This window comes from Mus caroli, unplaced genomic scaffold, assembly GCF_978045245.1.
Source record: "Mus caroli unplaced genomic scaffold, Mus_caroli_1 scaffold_7, whole genome shotgun sequence".
Taxonomy (NCBI): domain Eukaryota; kingdom Metazoa; phylum Chordata; class Mammalia; order Rodentia; family Muridae; genus Mus; species Mus caroli.
In genome coordinates, this window is record NW_028227262.1 from 98,738,995 (window position 1) to 98,756,896 (window position 17,902).

A 17,902-nucleotide genomic window follows, 5' to 3' on the forward strand; every position below is an offset into this window, starting at 1 on the left:
TGAATTTAAAATTCCATAGATACCTCACACTGTATGTACTACACACACACACACACACACCACATTTTGCACAGATCACACATACTGTACACATCACACACAAACATACCACACTCACATACATCATACATGTGATATTTTAGAATAAGAATAATGCCCTCTTGCTCATGGGACTCAGTCTCTCTAAAAACCTTTCTCTTAGGTTCTCATCCAGCACAGACAGCTGGTGATCCGAGTCTCTGTACCTTGGACTTTCTGTTTGTTAAACTGTCTTTGCTTGTCTTTGATTCTTGTATTGACTTGAACCTATCTTTTCTATATGCATGTGTGTAATGTCTGGGACTCATGCACTTCCTTATAGATCCCCCCTCCCCCCGCATGTATCTCTCACTTCTGTGTAGATTTCCCTGTGCCTGTATGTATGCAGTTCTATGTAGATACTCCCCTGTTCATGTGTCAGGGTTAAAGGAACTTATTTCTTGAAGGAGAAAGTGAGAACTAAGTGAGATAGTACAGAACGCGCCTGGGCTGGCACGTGAGGGATGCTCAGAGCATGAGGATGAAGTTAATGAGTGCCTAGGCACGCGGTTGCTAGGTAGGAAGATACCTATGCAGACTGTTCCCTGGGTTCATGAGGTAGGTGAAGGGGCATATAAGTAGGAGAGAGATTTGCTATTTTTAAACTTATAAAATAGGAGTAATTATAATTTCCCTTTGTCTTTTCCCCACTGCCCGCTTCTGTTCCTGCCTAGAAATGTCAACGTATTGCATTTTAGAAGGGAGATGGGGCTAGACAAATAAATGGGTGTGGCTTGTAGTAGAGCCCACACAAATAAATGGGTGTATTTTGGTTTTGGTTGGCTTTGGGTTTTGTATTTTTTTTCAACTACTTCTATTGAGAGGCTACTACTGGACATGCTTGAGCAGGAGATGCAAAACTGTGGAGGACAGAGGAGCCAAAGGGAGCGTCACAGATAAGAAACCAGCTGATGCAAAGCTCCTGGCTGGAGCGAGGCCACAGCTCCCATGCTTTAATGAGATGCTAGCATTTGGCATGAAAACCAAGAGATGAGACAGTAAGTTCTGCTAACCCAGTTCTGAAGCATGCTCCCACCTCAGCCTGGGGCTTGAAAGGGAGAGAGGTGTTCCTGAGTGAGTCTCCCCATGGTGACTCAGCTTGCTCCTGTCACCCACTGTCCCTGGGCTAATCTTTGGTGACATTTGAGCTCTCTCCAGGTCACCCAATGAGAGTTAATGTATGCAGCCATTCGCTGATGCTTCACTTTAGAAACCACAAGTCTGGCACAGTGCCAGAATCTATAGACCAGCTAGGTTGACTGGGAGAGAATTTACCAAGTTTTGCATGATGAAGTAAATGTTCAGGTGTTGACCTTTTCAGTTGAGTATTGAACATGCTAAGATCCAAGCCAGGTGTAGTAGTGTATGCCTATAATCACACTACTTGAGAGACTGAGGGAAGAGGATTGCAAGTTTGATACAAGCCTGGGCCTAAGACTGTCAAGGAGAGGGGAGAAGAGGAGGTGAATGCAGTCATATTGATTTATTTAATATAGTGGCACTGAAGTAGATGAGGTTCCTTATTAAAGTGTGGCGTAGCCACAGTGCAGGTCATGGGAAGAACCAGAACTCGGATGTTCCAGGGAGAGTATGTCTTCCTGGCTATGCAACGCTTGGATCACTCCCAAGATGCTTGAGCTGCAACCGTGAGCTGAGCCGCCTCTTTGGCTCCTGCTCATGTAAGAGAAAAATCTACTCCAGTAATTTGATGATTCCAAAATGCTAATGGCAGTCAAGATGGCTCAGCCACTAAAAGCGGTTGCCCCACAGGGCTGACAGCCTGTGCTGAATCCCAGGAACCCAAACAAACAAACAGCCTGGGTGTGTTGGTAAGGATCTGTAATCCCTGTGCTCCTATCAGGAAACGGAGGCAGAGAGGAGAGAATTACCCTTGAACTCTAACGAGCATAGAGTATGAAGTGCAGTAGAAATGAGAGAGATCTTGCTTCAACCTGGTAGAGAGCATTTACCCCTGAAAGTTGTTCTCGGGCCTCCACACGCACCATGTGGCATGCATATGCTCACACACATATCCCACACACATAGGCACACAAGAATAAATAAAAGTAAAACAATTCTAATGGCCCAGAAGTGACAGCGTGGGATGTAAGACAAGGCTAAACAGAAGATACCTAGACATTGGTATTAGTAGAGCAGTGAGCATTGTCTGCCTTCCAGGGGACATGTAGAATAATCTGGTTTGCCCCTGGATGCTGCACCATATTCCCCTATGTACCTTTCACAGGGGTAGCTGAGTCAAGTGTCCTGGCACGTGTCTCTGAGTCAAGTGTCTCTGACCTCGCTCTCTTCTTTACCTTGTGCAGTTTGTTTGATTACTGGCCTTCTAAAAGAGAGGTGCATACATTCGCCCTCACAACCTGTGAACGCACACTGTTTGGAAAGGAGGGCCTGAGTAGATGGGGTTAATTTAAGGACCTTGAAAAGGACAGGGCATCCTTAGTTGTGTGAAGGGCCCTAAATTAATCAGCAAGAAGTCTGCCCAGGAGAAACACAGGGAGAACATGCTATGAAGGTGGAAGTGGGCGTGGTCAATAGCAACAAGCTGAGGGGTAGCAGAGAAGCTGCAGCCTCCAGAGACCAGGATAGCCCAAACTGTCTCCGCTCCAACCTCCAGAGAGAGCCTGACTCTGCCTACACCAGGTTTGGGATTTCTGGCCTCCAGCATTGTTGAAGAATTTTAAACTTCAGAGATGGGTGGTCATAGAATAGGCCTATGATCCCAGCACACAGGAGGCTGAGAGGGGAGGAGCCTGCATTTGAGGGCAGCCCGGGCTAAATATAGCAAGACCTCAACTCAAAATCAAAACCAGAGAGAGATTTATTGGTTGAAACTTAAAGCCACTAAGTTGGTGGTCATTTGCCATGACAGCCTCAGAAAATTAATTCTCTCTGCTTAGAGTCCAGCTCAAGCTGTTAGTCCAAAGGCATGACACCCGGGGACAGTGCCTGTCTGAGCCCCTGCTACAGCGTGTGACGTCCTCATGTGGCACCTACAGAGTTCCAGTCTGTGATGCCTTTGCATTTCTCATGCGTGTCATTGCTTGGTGGTGTGTCTCAGCTTTTCTTGGGGGAGGGGTGCACTAAGTGTGAGGCCTTTGTGTATGGGAGGGTTTGCCATTTTAAATGCCTGTGACCTACGCCTGTGATTCTAAGTCACGTGTGCAGCATTTCCCAGAAGGTACTTCTGTTTTGGTTACAAACTTCCATTAGCTCTCTGAGCACCCTGAGATGGAGACCAGAGAGCATGGGTGTCTAGCGTAGACATGGGTCTCTCGAGAGATACCAAGCACTGTCACTGAGTGCCACTGTGTTTTCTTTGAGTAGAGTCTGCTTTTTTTTTTTCTTGCCAGTGCTCAGATACCACAGGGCACTGTATGACACACACAAAAAACTTTTTTAAATCAAAAGGTAACAAAGATAAATTAAAAAAAGGATGTTGCAAGATAGAAGGAACAAAAATGTCATACCTTCTTACTGTTGGCCCCTAACCCATTCACATGGGCTGTTCAGGGGAGTTCCCACCTGACCTGGTGAGTTAGCACAGTCCTGGTCCCCCAAAACCTCTCAATTTTGTGACCCCACCAGGTAATTGATGTCACTTAAATTCTTTGGCAGAAGAACTCAACAGATGACCATCATATCCTCCTTTAAATCTGAATTTCAAAACAGACATTTCATGGCTCTGGGGGAAAGTCCTTGAGGGCAGAATAGGTTCAGTGTCCCTAGGAGGGAAATCCATGTCTGTCTGGCTGTGTGTGGTGGGGCAGGGCCGGGAGGTGGGACAGGGGCAGGGAGTTTGGTGGCTCTGAAGGAATTCCACTGAGTCCTACTGCACCGGTGGATGTTCTTGTGCAGACATGATGTCCAGTGGCAAGATCCCGTGTGTGAGCCGCAGAGCCCACAGATATGTCCTGTTGCTTAGCAGTTATGTCTTGGGCAAGCTACTTTGGGCTTTGGTGATGGTCCCCTCTGCGTGATGAGGACACACAGGACACTTCACTCCCTTCATTACTGTCCGACCGACATCATAAGAGCTGTGGATACCCACCACACCATGGTGGGCTGCTGTCAGGCACAGTGGCTCATGGGTGTCTCCATCATTAGTAGTAGCTATTCCTCCTCCAAGGCCTGCTTACAGAACAACATTTGTGGGGAACGAGGAAATGTGTAAGGGATGTTTTCATAGCTTGTTAAACCTTTATACTATTTGAGGAATATTTAGCAATATCAGTAACTTCCAAATATATCTGAGGAGCCTAAAAGTAGCTAAAGTAATTATAGCCATAATGCCAAGCGAGTCATCAGCTGGCTGGAGACAGTCGTTGTGTGTGTGCTTTGGATTTTTAAAATGGTGTTTCAATTGTAAAACTGCCTGTGGTCAGCACAGTTGCAATAAGCATGTGTCTCTTCTTTGGAGACCAAGGTGGTTTCAGGCAGAGCTGTGGGACGGCCGACAGCTCTCTTGTTCTCCCCCCACCCCCTTCATCCTCAGCACTGCCTCCCATGATTTCTGAAAGGACTTGGTGACTAGAAGTCTTCTGGTGAGTCTGTAAGGTATCTGTTCTGTAACTGGTCAGGTAATAAGTCTAGGAGCATTTGGGGGCCTGGATCCTCTGGCTATTTCTCTCCCAGCTCTCTACACCGCTGAGATGGGAGAGAAAGCCCGGTGCCTGTTGGCATGCCGTGACTGAGGATCCCCAATGGCCTTCAGAATCAACATGGGCTCACCGATGCTCATCCCTTTCTAGAATCTTCTATCCTGAAGTCAGGTTTGTGCTTGAGGTGATACCATTGAAGCTCTGCTTCCCAGAGCATGGGTTTCTGACATGATTTAGATGTGGTCTTAGAATTCATTTATTCTGACGTCTCTCTTTCCCTCAGACTTAGCATCCTTTCTGTCCTCCTAGGCCAGGCTCCATCAGCCTTTGATGGAGCACCGCCTCTGATGGAGCACTCCAGAAACTAAGGAGTACTCTTTCCCTGAGCAGCTATGCCCCTGTTGATTGATTGTTAGATGGTCACCTGCAGAGCTGGACTCTAAGGGCTTGGGGCTCTACACATCAGCCTGGTTTTCTCCTTGGTGTCTGTGTCCTTTGGAGTTCTTCAAGACAGCCTGGTCCCTGGTCTTCTGGAAGTGGTCCAGCCAATGACTAACACTCAGCCCCTCCCCCACCCCTGAATTGGGATATGTGTCCACAGGCTCTCCCCTCCCCAGCCCATGAACTGAGATGCGTGCTCACAGGATCGCCCAGTGATTTCTCTTGCATTTGGCCCTCACACACCAGTCTGCCTCTGAATAGTTTTCTTTTTCTTTCTTTCTTTCTGTTGCTCTTTGGCCTATTGGCACTTGTAAAACCTTCGCGAGAGACACTTAAGGAAAGGCAACTCCAGCTCATGTGATTTCAGTCTAAGTATACAGTTGGTCTGACCTCAGAGTGGTTGTGCTGCTGTCAGGTACTTCCATGTGCCCATAGAAAAATCGTGAAAGGTGGTGCTACTGACCTTTAGCCTGTCGTGATAGGTTTTACAAGATCAAAATGCCTTTAAACTCACTGATGATGTGTGTAATCAGCGGCCACGTGAGTTAATGCTGGACGTTGCCCTCTGGGTTTTAAAAACCTGGTAAAGTGATTACAGACTAATTAGAACAACCTGCTCTTCAGTCCTGCCAGATCCCTTTCCACACTTCTCAGCTGCAGGAAGAATGGAAGTTTCAGTCGTTTCTATTTCTGATATCACAGTCAGCCAGGGGAGCTGAGAACTGGGCATGTGCGAGGGGCCTGGGAGCGGTGCAGCGTGCACACAGCTGTGCTGGAAGGAAGGCAGCAGCGCTTGCGATCCGTGCACTCAGCACTATGGAAATGAACTTGGCCCACTCAAGAGCATGAATCAATGCCTAGCCGCCTTTCTAATCACAAAGCAGCTTTCTATCTTGGGCACTTTTTAGACGTTCTGTAAAATAGACTGAACTCAACGCCAGATAACGGCCAGATCGGCCTCATTTGGGCTTTTGCAGAAGTCTTGAGAAATTGCAGCCACATTTCTCTCTCTGCCTCATGGTCTTGATGACCTTTCAGCCTGATCCATGTGGGATGAGACATTAACCCTGCATATTAGACTCAGTATTAGCCTCAGTGAGCAGAGTTAGCCATTGCAGGACCTCGATGTCTGTGGTGGCCCAAATCTGTCCTGTAGTGTGTCTCTGGTATTCACCTCACTCAGGGTGAATTCCCTATCTTCAGATCAGCATGGTATGTGGAGGGCACCAGGTGCCACTCCCCCACGGTCTTCAGATCAGCATGGTATGTGGAGGGCACCAGGTGCCACTCCCCCACGGTCTTCAGATCAGCATGGTATGTGGAGGGCACCAGGTGCCACTCCCCCACAGACCCTTTAGCCTGGAACACTGGCACCTCAAATTTATTTTTTATTACATTGGTTTGTGTTTGTGTGTTTCTGTGTTTCTCTGTGTGTATACACAGGTGTGTTTAGGCACACACATGTGCACATATCCATTGCCTGGCCCATGTGCGGCGATCTGAGGACAACTTGCTGGGGGTCTGTTCTCTTCTCTCATGGCTCTTCTTCCAGGGCTTGAACTCAAGTTTTTAGGTTTAATAGTCACTACCTTCATCCACTGAACCATCTCCCAGCCTGCATCTGATTTTTCTGAATACCACAATTAGTGGGCACTCAGTGCCCTTTCCATAGACTCTTGCTCTCAGACTCGCTCAGCTGATATTTACTGAGGACACAGATGATAATGAACAAGACTGGTAAGGCAAGGAACCCACATTCTAGCTGGACAGGCAGGCAGAAGAAGCTGGGTGTTCATTCTCAGTACTTCTCTTCAAAAGAGGGAGGGGCTTTCTTCAGGGAAGAGAAGGTTTGAGTAGAAATAGAATTTCACCAGGGAAGGAGGTTAGACAGGAGTTCAGGCAGGAAGGGGGAAATGGGCAAAGCGTTAGCAGCAGTGAAGTGCAAGGGCTGATTTCTTACACACTTGTACGCCAGCGACCAGAGAGCTAGGAGCTCTGAGCAGGCCCAGGGCTTCTGCGCTCCTTCTTCCAGAGTCTAGAGGTGGACCAGGATGTCCCCTTACCTTGTTCACTGGAATGTACACATCTAAAGATGGGAAAAATAACACTTTCCAATGAGGGCAGAATAATTAAAATCTCTTAGGCTGTGCCATGGGGTATCTGTGGCACTTGGTAGCTTGACCACAGCAGGAAATATACCTAATTCTCTTCCTCACTTTCTACCTTAAAAAAGAATCCTAGCAAACCTGCGGTTGAAGGGTTACACAAGGCCTCAGCTTCATCATAAAGTGTGTGTCCACTGTGATGTTCGCCACTGCAACAGTTTCTCTGACTCTTTCAGCACATTTATTAATATCTGCTATGGACTGTTTTAGGTCAGCGAACTGACAAAAGGCTCATGGCTGTGTGGATCCAGAACGATCTCGCCAGTCCTTCTGTGGTGTTACAATATTCATTTATGTGTTTCCAACACCCCCATGTTTAGTATTCCTGTGACTCCGGGGGATGTTATGAACTGTGACTGCAACTCAAGCCTTTCTTGTGAAGCCAACGACCTAGTGTCCTTGACTTGATTCAAGAGTTTAATCTGTTTTCTTGACTGGAGACTGCACCAAATCCCACATGGAGAATCCACTGAGTGGCAACCCTGTATGCGCCACGCTGCTGGAGTTGTGCACAAGGTGAAGAAGACGGTCTCTATGGTAGTTTGGAAAGAAAATTTGAGCTCTGGGGCTCAAATGCAAAATCAGCAACTTATGAGCTAATTAAATGATAAATTACCTGGTAATGCACAGTGACTACTTTACCACGGAGTTGACTCCTGCCGAGCAGACTTAACGGCTGAGCTGAGCTGTTTCTAGTTAACTGACATCGAGCAGGTCCTTTATTTACAAAGATGTCTCATGGCACTGGCAGAATCTTTCTGGATGTGGGGCACCCTTGTCATTGTGCCAGGCTGGGGATTCATTCAGAAAGTCTCTTATTGTCTTTTTGTCCCTTCACTTGAAGCTGAGATGCAAGAGACTTCTTCCCAACGCTGTCAGTCAGCAGTGCCCCAGATTCCCCAACCTCTGAGGGAACAGCTTCAGGCCACTGTCAACCTCGGAGATAGAGGCTGCATCTTAGCTGTCACCAGCTAGCTCAGCAGTGACTTAGGAAGAAGCAAGCATTTGAATGAATACAGGGCCTACAAAGGGCCCTTGCACCTTCTCTCCCAGCCAAGGAGAGCCTGCCCATTCTTCATGGGGTAAATCTGGCTTTTCTGCTCGCCAGCACTTTCAAGTTCTTAACCTTGGAAGAAGATGAAACCTACAAACAGATGACATTTAGCAGGAACGTAAATACATGCCCTTCCTCAATTGTTGACTTGAAGGGAGAGCAAACCTACTATGAACCCCAGCCCTTCATGCTGGCTGCTTGGGAGGAGAAAACCCTATCTCCAGAATTCTGGGGCACCTCCTTTCTCACCAGAGTCAGTAAAGCCACGTTTGAAATTCTGTTCTTCTTTCCCATTCAGCCATGGGTAAGACCACATCTACGTTTCCCCCACGTTGGGAAGCATGGAGTAATGGCTCATCCCTCCTGGTATTTGCACTGAGTGCAACTGAGAGGAACGGAGCAGATGTGGCGGCTGTCCTAGAGTTAGCGCTCTGTGCTCTGCCTGAGTGTGAGGACAACTCGGAAGGCTGATCCACCTGAGCGCTTTCCATAAGGGCTGGTCGAGGATTCTTCTGTGATGGTACCACACACACCCATCTTTCACAAATGCGGGCCTATTGTATGTAATCTGAAAACAGTCATTTGACCCAAGGACACTGGACACAATTCGAATGTGTGCCACAATATAGCCTTCCACGGGAACATGAGCCTGTAGCTTTTGTTCCACAGCTAGCGTTAGTTATCAGGAGCCTCCTGTCCCCAAGACAGGAGGAAATGGGAGGTGCTCTCAAGGGGCCCAGCCTCATCCACGGGTACCATGAGCAAGGGGAAGGCCTTGGAAGAAAGGTTTAACACTGGAGTGATGGAGTCAGGGGGTGAAGGAATGCTTTCCTCTGGAGGAGCGGTGTCGCTGCAGGGCCTTAGAGAGTCACAGCATCGAAGCGGGTAAAACACAGTTCTAGCAGTGGCTTCGCAAGCTGAAGCGAAGGTTTCAGGATCGTTTGGTGCTTTACAGGCAGTGTGCTGAGCTGCTTATCACTAAGCAGTTTCCCAGTTATTGTCTGGGCGTACTTGAGCGGCTGGACAGCTGCTGGTGGTTATTATAACAAAATCTCATTCAGTCCTGCTGCCTCGCCAAAAAGTTTCTCTAAATTAAACACTGAATAGCGCCCACCATTGCCCTTTCAACCATTGAAGAAATCCCTTTTACAGCTCCAGATTCGGAGATACCTACAGTGGTTATTTTTAAAAACTAGGCTGTGTCTTTATCTCCATTCACAGTGAAAAGGACTCAGATAAAAGGCAGATGATCAAAGAATTCAGTTGCTGATGTAGGGAAGGTTGCTAGAGTGGATGCACTGGGCTTTGGGAAGGATGGAAAAGAGCCCTGCAGGACCTCTCCCTGCCCTCTGCTCTGGGGCTGATCCGGATATACGATATAACTCCTGGCGACCACTAGTTGGCCTCTATCTATGCCATCTGCCCAGGGGTGGGAGCTTTGACTCAAAGCCAGAGTCAAACAAGAGATCTTCTCCAGAATCATACGTATGCCAAACTATATTACCCATTGTGAGAGATATTTTATATTGTATCTAGTGTGTGTATCCAGACTCAAGTTGTATTCCAGTGTGTGCATTCCATGTGTATTATGTCCTAATCAACCAACCAATCATCATCATCATCATCATCATCAAGCAATGATTTAAGTATTTTAAAAGAAAATTTCAGAATTTTTATTATTTTTCCTTTGATTACTTTTGAAATTTGTTTTCATTTAGTAGGAATAGCTAATGATGGGGTAATTAATTAAAGTAGCCATTTGTGCTTCTTCAAAACTAAAAAGAACCCAGGCCCAAATTTTAAAGAATTTGTTTTTGTTCGTGTTGCTTGCTTTTTTTTTCCTTGCTGTGTGACATAGGCAGTCTCAGACACTCAAGTCCTAGGATTTTAGCATGTCTTAAAAAGAAAAGTCTCTTGGATAAGAAGGGGGGGGGGATTAAAATTTTCTGAGAGAAAGGGGGAAAATACTCCAGACAAAACTCTTTCCGATGTTTTTGTGTTTCTGCTACTTCAGCCCCTAGAATTTGGAGACAGTTATCCATGGAACCACTGTTTCAGTCAGCTCAAAAGGTTCCCTAGCTTGCATCCAATTCCATTTTGCAGATACTTCAGTTTCAAATACTTTTTATGTATGTCTATATGTCTCTGTGTGTGTATATGTCACAGGCGTGTAGTGACTGCCCATGGAGACCAGTAGGGGTGGGGATGAGATCCTCTGGGGCTAGAGTTCAGGCAGTTGTTAGCTACCTGATGTGGGGCTGGGATTGGAACTCAGGTCCTTTGGCAGAGCCGCAGGTACCCTCAACTGTTGTGTCGCCTCTCTCACCCCACTTCCCAGCCATTCCTTACGCTCCCGTAACATGCACAGTGCACAGACACATACAGCTTTTTGCTGACATATGTGACATTGGTTAACATTAGACTGAACTCTGCTGACTGAACAGTACCCGTGAGATGACATCAAAGTGAGCGAAAATGCAATTCATAGTAAGATCTTTCCCTTCAACTGTGCTGTCAAGGTTCAAAGACTAAAAAAAAAGAGATATGGTCCTTCTTTTTTTATTTTTAAAAAGAGCCTCTTTTTAAAAAATCCAATTTGATGCTATTAAACTACAGCCTTGAATCTATAAAGTCTAATAAATGGATGGGAATTAAATTTACATTTCTTCTTATCAAATGTAGCCAGGCTCCCTGTCTTGGATCGATTCTCAGTAGCTTGCTGCTTAGAGTTACTATCTTTTGGCCTGTTTCTTCCATTGGGACAGGACAGCTGGGAAGTCGTGGAAGGATTGAGAGGGGAGATGACTTACACCCAGGAGCCGCCTGTGCAGAAAGGATTTTTGCTGAAAAAGAGGAAGTGGCCCTTAAAAGGCTGGCACAAGGTAAGACATCAGTGGTGGCCGCTCCCTGGTGGGCACACACTCTACCCTCAGTATTAAATTTGAGAACTAATATTCTATCTGAATTTGGAGACCGGAGGAGGGATGTTAGCATGCGTGTCTTGCTAAGTTCTGTTTGCTTCCCCACAGAGATTCTTCTGCCTGGAAAAGGGAATCTTGAAATATGGCAAGAGCCAAACTGATGTAAGTCTTTTTAGCCCAATGTGATACTGAAGAGCTGTGCAGGGTGCTCCAGGGCAGCCCAGAGCCGCAGTGCCTTGTGGGTAATGGTTTTTCCAGTGGCACAGAGCCCCCTCTCCACCCACCCTGACCCCTGCTGTCTTAGCTTTAGATCTGGGAGAGATCCATTCACCACCAGGAGAAGGGGCAGGACACCTTACTGCGCTCCATAGGTCTGCTCTGGTTTTAGCTAATCACAGGAACAGAGTGTGTGGCAAGCGTTCTTCCCACTCTCATGGTGACTGAGGGGCTTAGTGTAGAAAGCCATGGCTAATGTGGACTTCCTCTTGAGTTAACCCTAGGAGGTTGGTTGGTCTAGAGGATTCTGAGTGACCAGCGGGCCTGTCTCATAGGGTGCTCTCCTCTTCCTGGCCATTCAAGTCCTCCCTAGTTTGTCTCTATTCTTCCCTTTAAGTCAGTTATGGATGACAGTAGACAACCGGCACTGTTCCAGGAGAAGGCAATGCCTCTTGCTTGTATTGCCTTGGAGTCAACTCATGGAGTTTCTGCTCCTTGGCTTGCATCCTGGCTATGAAAACTCCTATTTAGACTTTTGTCCTCCAGTCTCTTCATCTGTGAGATAAGGCCAGTGCTTCTCCTGTTCAGAGAAAGAATGCAGTCCGTGTGCAACTCTTAACTAGGTCCAGCTTGTGTGAAGGGCTCCATCAATCGTAGCGTCCAGGTTTCGCATTGGCAGATGTAGAAGATGAGGTGGCAGGGGACCGGGGAGGATGTTACAACCACCTTGACTACTGTGACTCACAAGCAGCCCTCTCTGTGCTTCTGTAGATTGAGAGGGAGAAGTTGCATGGCTGCATTGACGTGGGGCTCTCCGTGATGTCTGTGAAGAAGTCGTCTAAGTGTATCGACCTAGACACTGAAGAGCACATCTACCACCTGAAGGTGAGGCTTCAGCCAGGGCCAGGGCTCCCACCGCGCAGCCACCACCAGGGCTTTTGTGGGTTGGGAAGTTGTCTGAGGCAGAGTCTTGCTAGCTTGCCCACTCTGGATTCAAACTCCCAGAGTGCAGTAGTCTGCAGCTTCAGCCTCCCGAGTCACCAGGGCTACAGGCACACTCTCCCAGTGTGATTGTGCACAGGCCTTTCTGCTAAGATCTACTGACCGTCACCATGCTGGTGATGATTTGGGGACATCCATTCAACCTGTGGGCAGTTGTCATCACTAAAGTATCCCTAAGGGGTACTTCTGATGTTAGGGTGGGCCATCTCTCACCATCTCTCTCTCACACTGCTTGAAGCGTTAACGTTCTTCAGTGTCCTTGTCACCATCCCTAAATGTTACCACTCCTCCCCAGTGACAGTAATCAATGACAAAAGCACCTTCATGTCCCCTCCTCCCAGGCAGTGTCATTAGTATAGAACCATTTATCCTAGAATAAAATATGTTCTCCGAAGGATAGTGTTTAGTCTGTGGAGGCCTGACCAATGACTTTAGCCAATTTTACAAAGACTTGGTTAGAATCCTCATATTGTAGTGAAATGTCAATTTTTCCTCAAGTGGGCGTTGGCAAATCTTAAGGCTCAAAGCTTCCTACCTACCGCCTTTCTCCTGAAGATGGGTGACGTCATGGTAATACCAAGCACAAGGCCCAGGGCAATGCCAGCTCTTATGTGACTGCTTACTGGCTGTTAAACTTTGACCAATCATTTGATTCTTGAAACACTCTGCCTTGTTTTTACTTTACCCCACCCCCTGTAAAAATATGGAAGAGGTTTAAGGTTTGTCATAATTCCTTGGGGGGGGGGTCAGTAAGTTTAATAAGTTTAATTATTGTTTATAGTGGTTAGGCAGTGTGTGAATGTTGGAGGTAAATTGAGAATTGCTTAGCTTGCTTGGCGTTTAGGGAATGGGGCTGAGGGCTGGGATAACCAAGGATCTCCCCTATCCCTGTCCTTGCCTGGCTTGTGTGTCTCATATCTGTCCCCTAACCTAACCCTGAACTCTGGGCTAGTTCACTGTGTGTCAAGCAGTTCCCTGGTACTGTGGGCCAATGATGCTTTGCTGTGGGATGTCCCAGGTGTTAGTTACTGTTACAGCCTTTACCCAGTGGACACCAGTGGTGTGTCTAGTGGTAGCAGCCTACACAAGTGTTTACTGACAGAGAAAATCTCCTCAGTGAAATAACTGGCAAAGTAAAGGAGGGGAAAGCCACGAATTATTAATATAGCAATTAATAATTAATATCATAATTTTGTCTTTATAATTTATAATTTAATAATGAGTATAATAAATTATATATATTCATAAGTGTGTGTGTGTGAGAACCTTATCCCTCTGCTCCTCCCTCAGTGGTTAATCTCTGCTGGGAGAGTTGACACCGTTTACCTGTATTGGTCCCATGACTCTTCCTTCTGTGTTTTCACGTGGTCAGGAAATAAGGGCTCCCTGCCTGTGTGCAACTCTAGTTAACAAAATGAAGCTATCATTCTCTTCTACTTTTTGAAGACTTAGATTGTCTTAAGCTGCATTGGACTTGATACCATGAGACAGAGCAATAATTCCCTGGGACTCACTGTAAACGCCGCTTTGTTTCTCATTAATTCCTGAGGATCAATTCTGACTTGGAGTGTAATTGACTGATGATCATTGAGGTCTCCCTCCCCCCTCCCCCCACTCCCTTTCCTCTCACCTCACTCCTCCCTGCCATCACCACAAGGTCTGGATGTATATCCCAGGCTGGCCTTGAACTCACAGATCTTGATTGCTGAGGTTACAGGCATGCTTCAGCACACCTGGCCTGATTCTTTCTCTCATTTTATACCCAAGAAGTCTGGGCAGAAAAGCAGTTAAGAAACTGCCTAGCCACCATCCTGAAATTCACTTCAGGGCCTATGCCAGACTGTGGTTAGTTATTTAATGAAGTACCTCGTTTCTCTTCTTGTTTGTCCAATAAAAAAACAAGTCAAAATGAACACCTTGGGCACTGGCTTTTCGGGGCTTTGAGGAGCAGCTCAGTGCCTGGATGACACAAGATTCTTATAAAATTCCTTTTAACCACATCTGGGAAATGAAGTAATCACAGTGCAGAAGAGACAAATAGTTGTGTGTCCATTTGTGCTGTGGCTTCCTGCAGACCTGGATTAAGGAAGAGCTTCCATTTTCAGGTCCCTCTAAGGGACATGAAATCCTGATTCTCTGTGCACCACTGCCTCTGTCTGTCTGCATCACCTTCTTCCCAGCTGCAACCTTATCAGGATGGTCACAGCACTGGCCTGACAGGCCACTGGCTTGCCTGGCATATTTGGAAGTTATTTTAAATTACAGCTTTATGAGCCCATATCCTTATCCTAATCTATAGGCATCTCACTTTTCACTTCGAAATTATGAATATGTTTTATATACAAAACATTGGCTTAAAGATCTCTGTAGTATAGAAGTGATTGCTATTTTTCTTTTAATGCTTTTATGAGCATTTGAACTATTTCTTGAGAAAAATTATTAGTTATAGCAGGCATGGTGCTATGCCCATAATCCCAGAATTCAGGTAGTTAGTATAGAAGGATTTTCATAAGTTCAAGTCCAGCCTGGGCTACATAGCAAGTCTGAGGCTAGCCTGTGCTACACAGAAAGTGCTACATAGTGAGTGTATTGCACTGCACTACACAGTGAGAGGCATATTGCTGGGTCACACGGCAATATACCATCTCAAATAAATAATCTCAAATAAATAAATAAAAAATTTCAGCTAAAAACATTCTTCCTAGACAGTGGATATTTATATTTTCTTATCTATGGAGGGAATGGATAAATATTTGTGTAATAATATCAATAGAGGGCTGGAGAGATGGCTCAGAGGTTCAGAGCTCTGGCCATTGTTCCAGAGGTCCAGAGTTCAATTCCCAGCAACAACTATAGTGAGATCTGTTGTCCTCTTCTGGCACTCAGAGGTACATGCAGATAGAGCACTCATATACATAAAATAAATAATTTTTAAAAAATAACAATGCAATGGCTTTGTCAGATATTTTTCCTTTTTCTGAAAGTAGCAAAATGGTTTTCAGTTACATTAGCAGCTCCTTCCAGTCACGTATCCTTCACAAAGTAGACGAACACAGGCCAGTATTTCAGGGAACACCTACTACTTCATTTCAGTTCAGACTTGTTCATGAAGTTTGAACTACAGGCATTTACATGAAGAACAGAACTGATATTTTCAGTAGGGAATGGGCAAGTCTTAGGCGAGAGAACTTGGAAATACTTTAAGAGATAAATGTGAGGTTCAGTTTATTTGTGGCTTAATAAAAACTAGCCCTGTTTGCATTCTTAGAAGCTGCATAGTGGCTAGAACATCTCAAAGGAGACATGAATGTGTGCTTTGTGACAGTTCCTCTTCCTTGAGTGTCCTCCGAGACCACATAAGTGAAACCAAGACAGTAAATGCAGTTTCTTATTTTTCATGCATACTAGCTCAAAAAGAGCAGATCAAAAGTGGCATCGTTTTGATGAATAGCTGATCCCTTCTTAGCCAGTGGCTCTCTTCTCCGACTCTCAATTTAACCCCCTGCAGGTGAAGTCAGAAGAACTCTTTGACGAGTGGGTGTCCAAGCTCCGTCACCACAGAATGTACCGGCAGAATGAGATCGCCATGTTTCCCCGGGATGTCAATCACTTTTTCTCAGGGTCCTCTGTCACAGATTCTGCCCCAGGAGTGTTCGAGTCAGTTTCCAGTAGGAAGGTAATGATTGTGTTGCCAGGAGTAAGTCTGAGGGAAGGTTTGTCGGTGGAGCCGGGTAGGTTGGAGGTTGGTATCCAGTTAGTCTCTTGACCAGTATCAGATCCAGGATACAGCGAGCACGGATCAAAGCAGGAGCTCGGATAAGGAGTGACCTGAAGGCTTAGGCTTTCTCTTAGCCACACTGACAGGTTTTTCCTATCTGGCTGTCAGATGCAGCTAAGCCTGTGTCCAGTCTCATAGGATTGCGGACTGTTCCCCAAAGTATCTTTACTGTAGCGTCATCATTTCATAGAAGAAAATAAGGACTGCTACCTAGGGCCACGGAGCATGGTGTGGCTTAGCTGGGGTGGTGGCCAGAGGTATCTGAATCTCCTGTGGGGTGTTTTGCTCACCCCGCTATCCTATCCTTCCTTCCCCATTGGAAGCTGTCCCTGCCTGGCTCTGTTTTGATTGCTAACCTCCTCTTGTCATCCGTGAACAGCGTAGCAGTCTATCAAAGCAGAATTCATTTCCACCCGGAAGCAATTTGTCATTTTCTTGTGGTGGCGACACTCGAGTTCCTTTCTGGCTGCAGTCTTCAGAGGACATGGAAAAATGCTCAAAAGGTAGCAGTCTGACTCTTGGGTCTCTTTTTGCCATGGCGCTGCGGTGACACGTGCTTGGCGTTACCTTCACATACATTTGAGTCCCTGCTGTCCACTCCTCCGCATTCCATCCCTTACTCTACTAATGAAGGTCTCGTCATCATCAGCCCACATGCTCTCCCCACAGAGCTTAGCATCTTCACCTGGATGCAGACAGACTTCCTAGTCTATATTGTTTTTAATTGTGTTTGTGTGTGGTGTGTGTTGGGGGTGGGGGTGCGTGTGAGCGCAGATGTCCATAGAGGCTAGAGAGGGGATCTGATCCCCTGGAACTGCTCCATGTGGGTGAAGTCAGGCCCTTTGAAGAGTAGTAGACACTCTTAACCTGACTGCTGAGCCATCTGGACCCTTTAAAATGTGGGGGTACCTTGTGTGTGCCTCTGTCCCAAACATCCTGTTTAAATTAGTCTGGGCTGTCGCCCTGGTGACCCCGGTCCCAACACTCCTAGAGTGAGTCTGACAAGGAGGCAGGATTGATCCCTCCTGCTCAAGGCAACTCAGTGTTTTTAACCCTAATTAGCCAACCTTAGAGCCAGACTGAAGTTTCCAGTGGGAGAAAGAACTCTGGCTTAATTGTATGAGGTGAGGCTTGGAGCGTATGGAATTGAAAAGTTTTAAGTTTAAAAGAAATTGAGTGCTGAAATTGAGTTTGGTTTATAAAGCACTTGCCCTGCAAGATGAGAGTCTGGGGTTGATATCCAGAACCCACAAACAAAGCCAGATGTGATAGCGTGTGCTTGGAATCCAAGCCCTGGGGGGGCTGGAGATAGGTGATTTCTATATGATAAACCGCAAGGAACTATGGCCTTTCCTGTGGGGTAGTCAGATATGGAACACAGAGCCTGGTGCTCCCTGCTGCTGTTGGACAGTGGTGAGCATCTGCCCTTCTTCCCACAGACCTGGCACACTGCCATGCCTACCTGCTGGAAATGAGCCAGCTCTTAGAAAGCATGGACGTCCTGCATCGGACATACTCGGCACCAGCCATCAACGCCATCCAGGTTAGCCTGCTGCTCTTCTGGTCACCTTCTGTCTTCTGCCTCCTCTCTTGTTCCCCACATTTGACTAACAATGGGATGTCCTGTG

General features: G+C 46.5%; 1 protein-coding gene across 9 annotated transcripts in view; it reads left to right on the forward strand.

The window, feature by feature from the left end:
* The window catches only part of Osbpl3 (oxysterol binding protein like 3), a 164,377-nt gene that overhangs the window by 95,952 nt on the left and 50,523 nt on the right, over positions 1–17,902 (forward strand). For all 9 annotated transcript variants that reach the window (XM_029478518.2, XM_029478520.2, XM_029478523.2 and 6 more), the window contains 6 exons: positions 11,123–11,239; positions 11,387–11,440; positions 12,266–12,379; positions 16,005–16,172; positions 16,654–16,777; positions 17,714–17,817. In XM_029478518.2, coding sequence (XP_029334378.1) covers positions 11,123–11,239; positions 11,387–11,440; positions 12,266–12,379; positions 16,005–16,172; positions 16,654–16,777; positions 17,714–17,817 — 681 coding nt within the window. The remainder of the gene's footprint in view (positions 1–11,122; positions 11,240–11,386; positions 11,441–12,265; positions 12,380–16,004; positions 16,173–16,653; positions 16,778–17,713; positions 17,818–17,902) is intronic.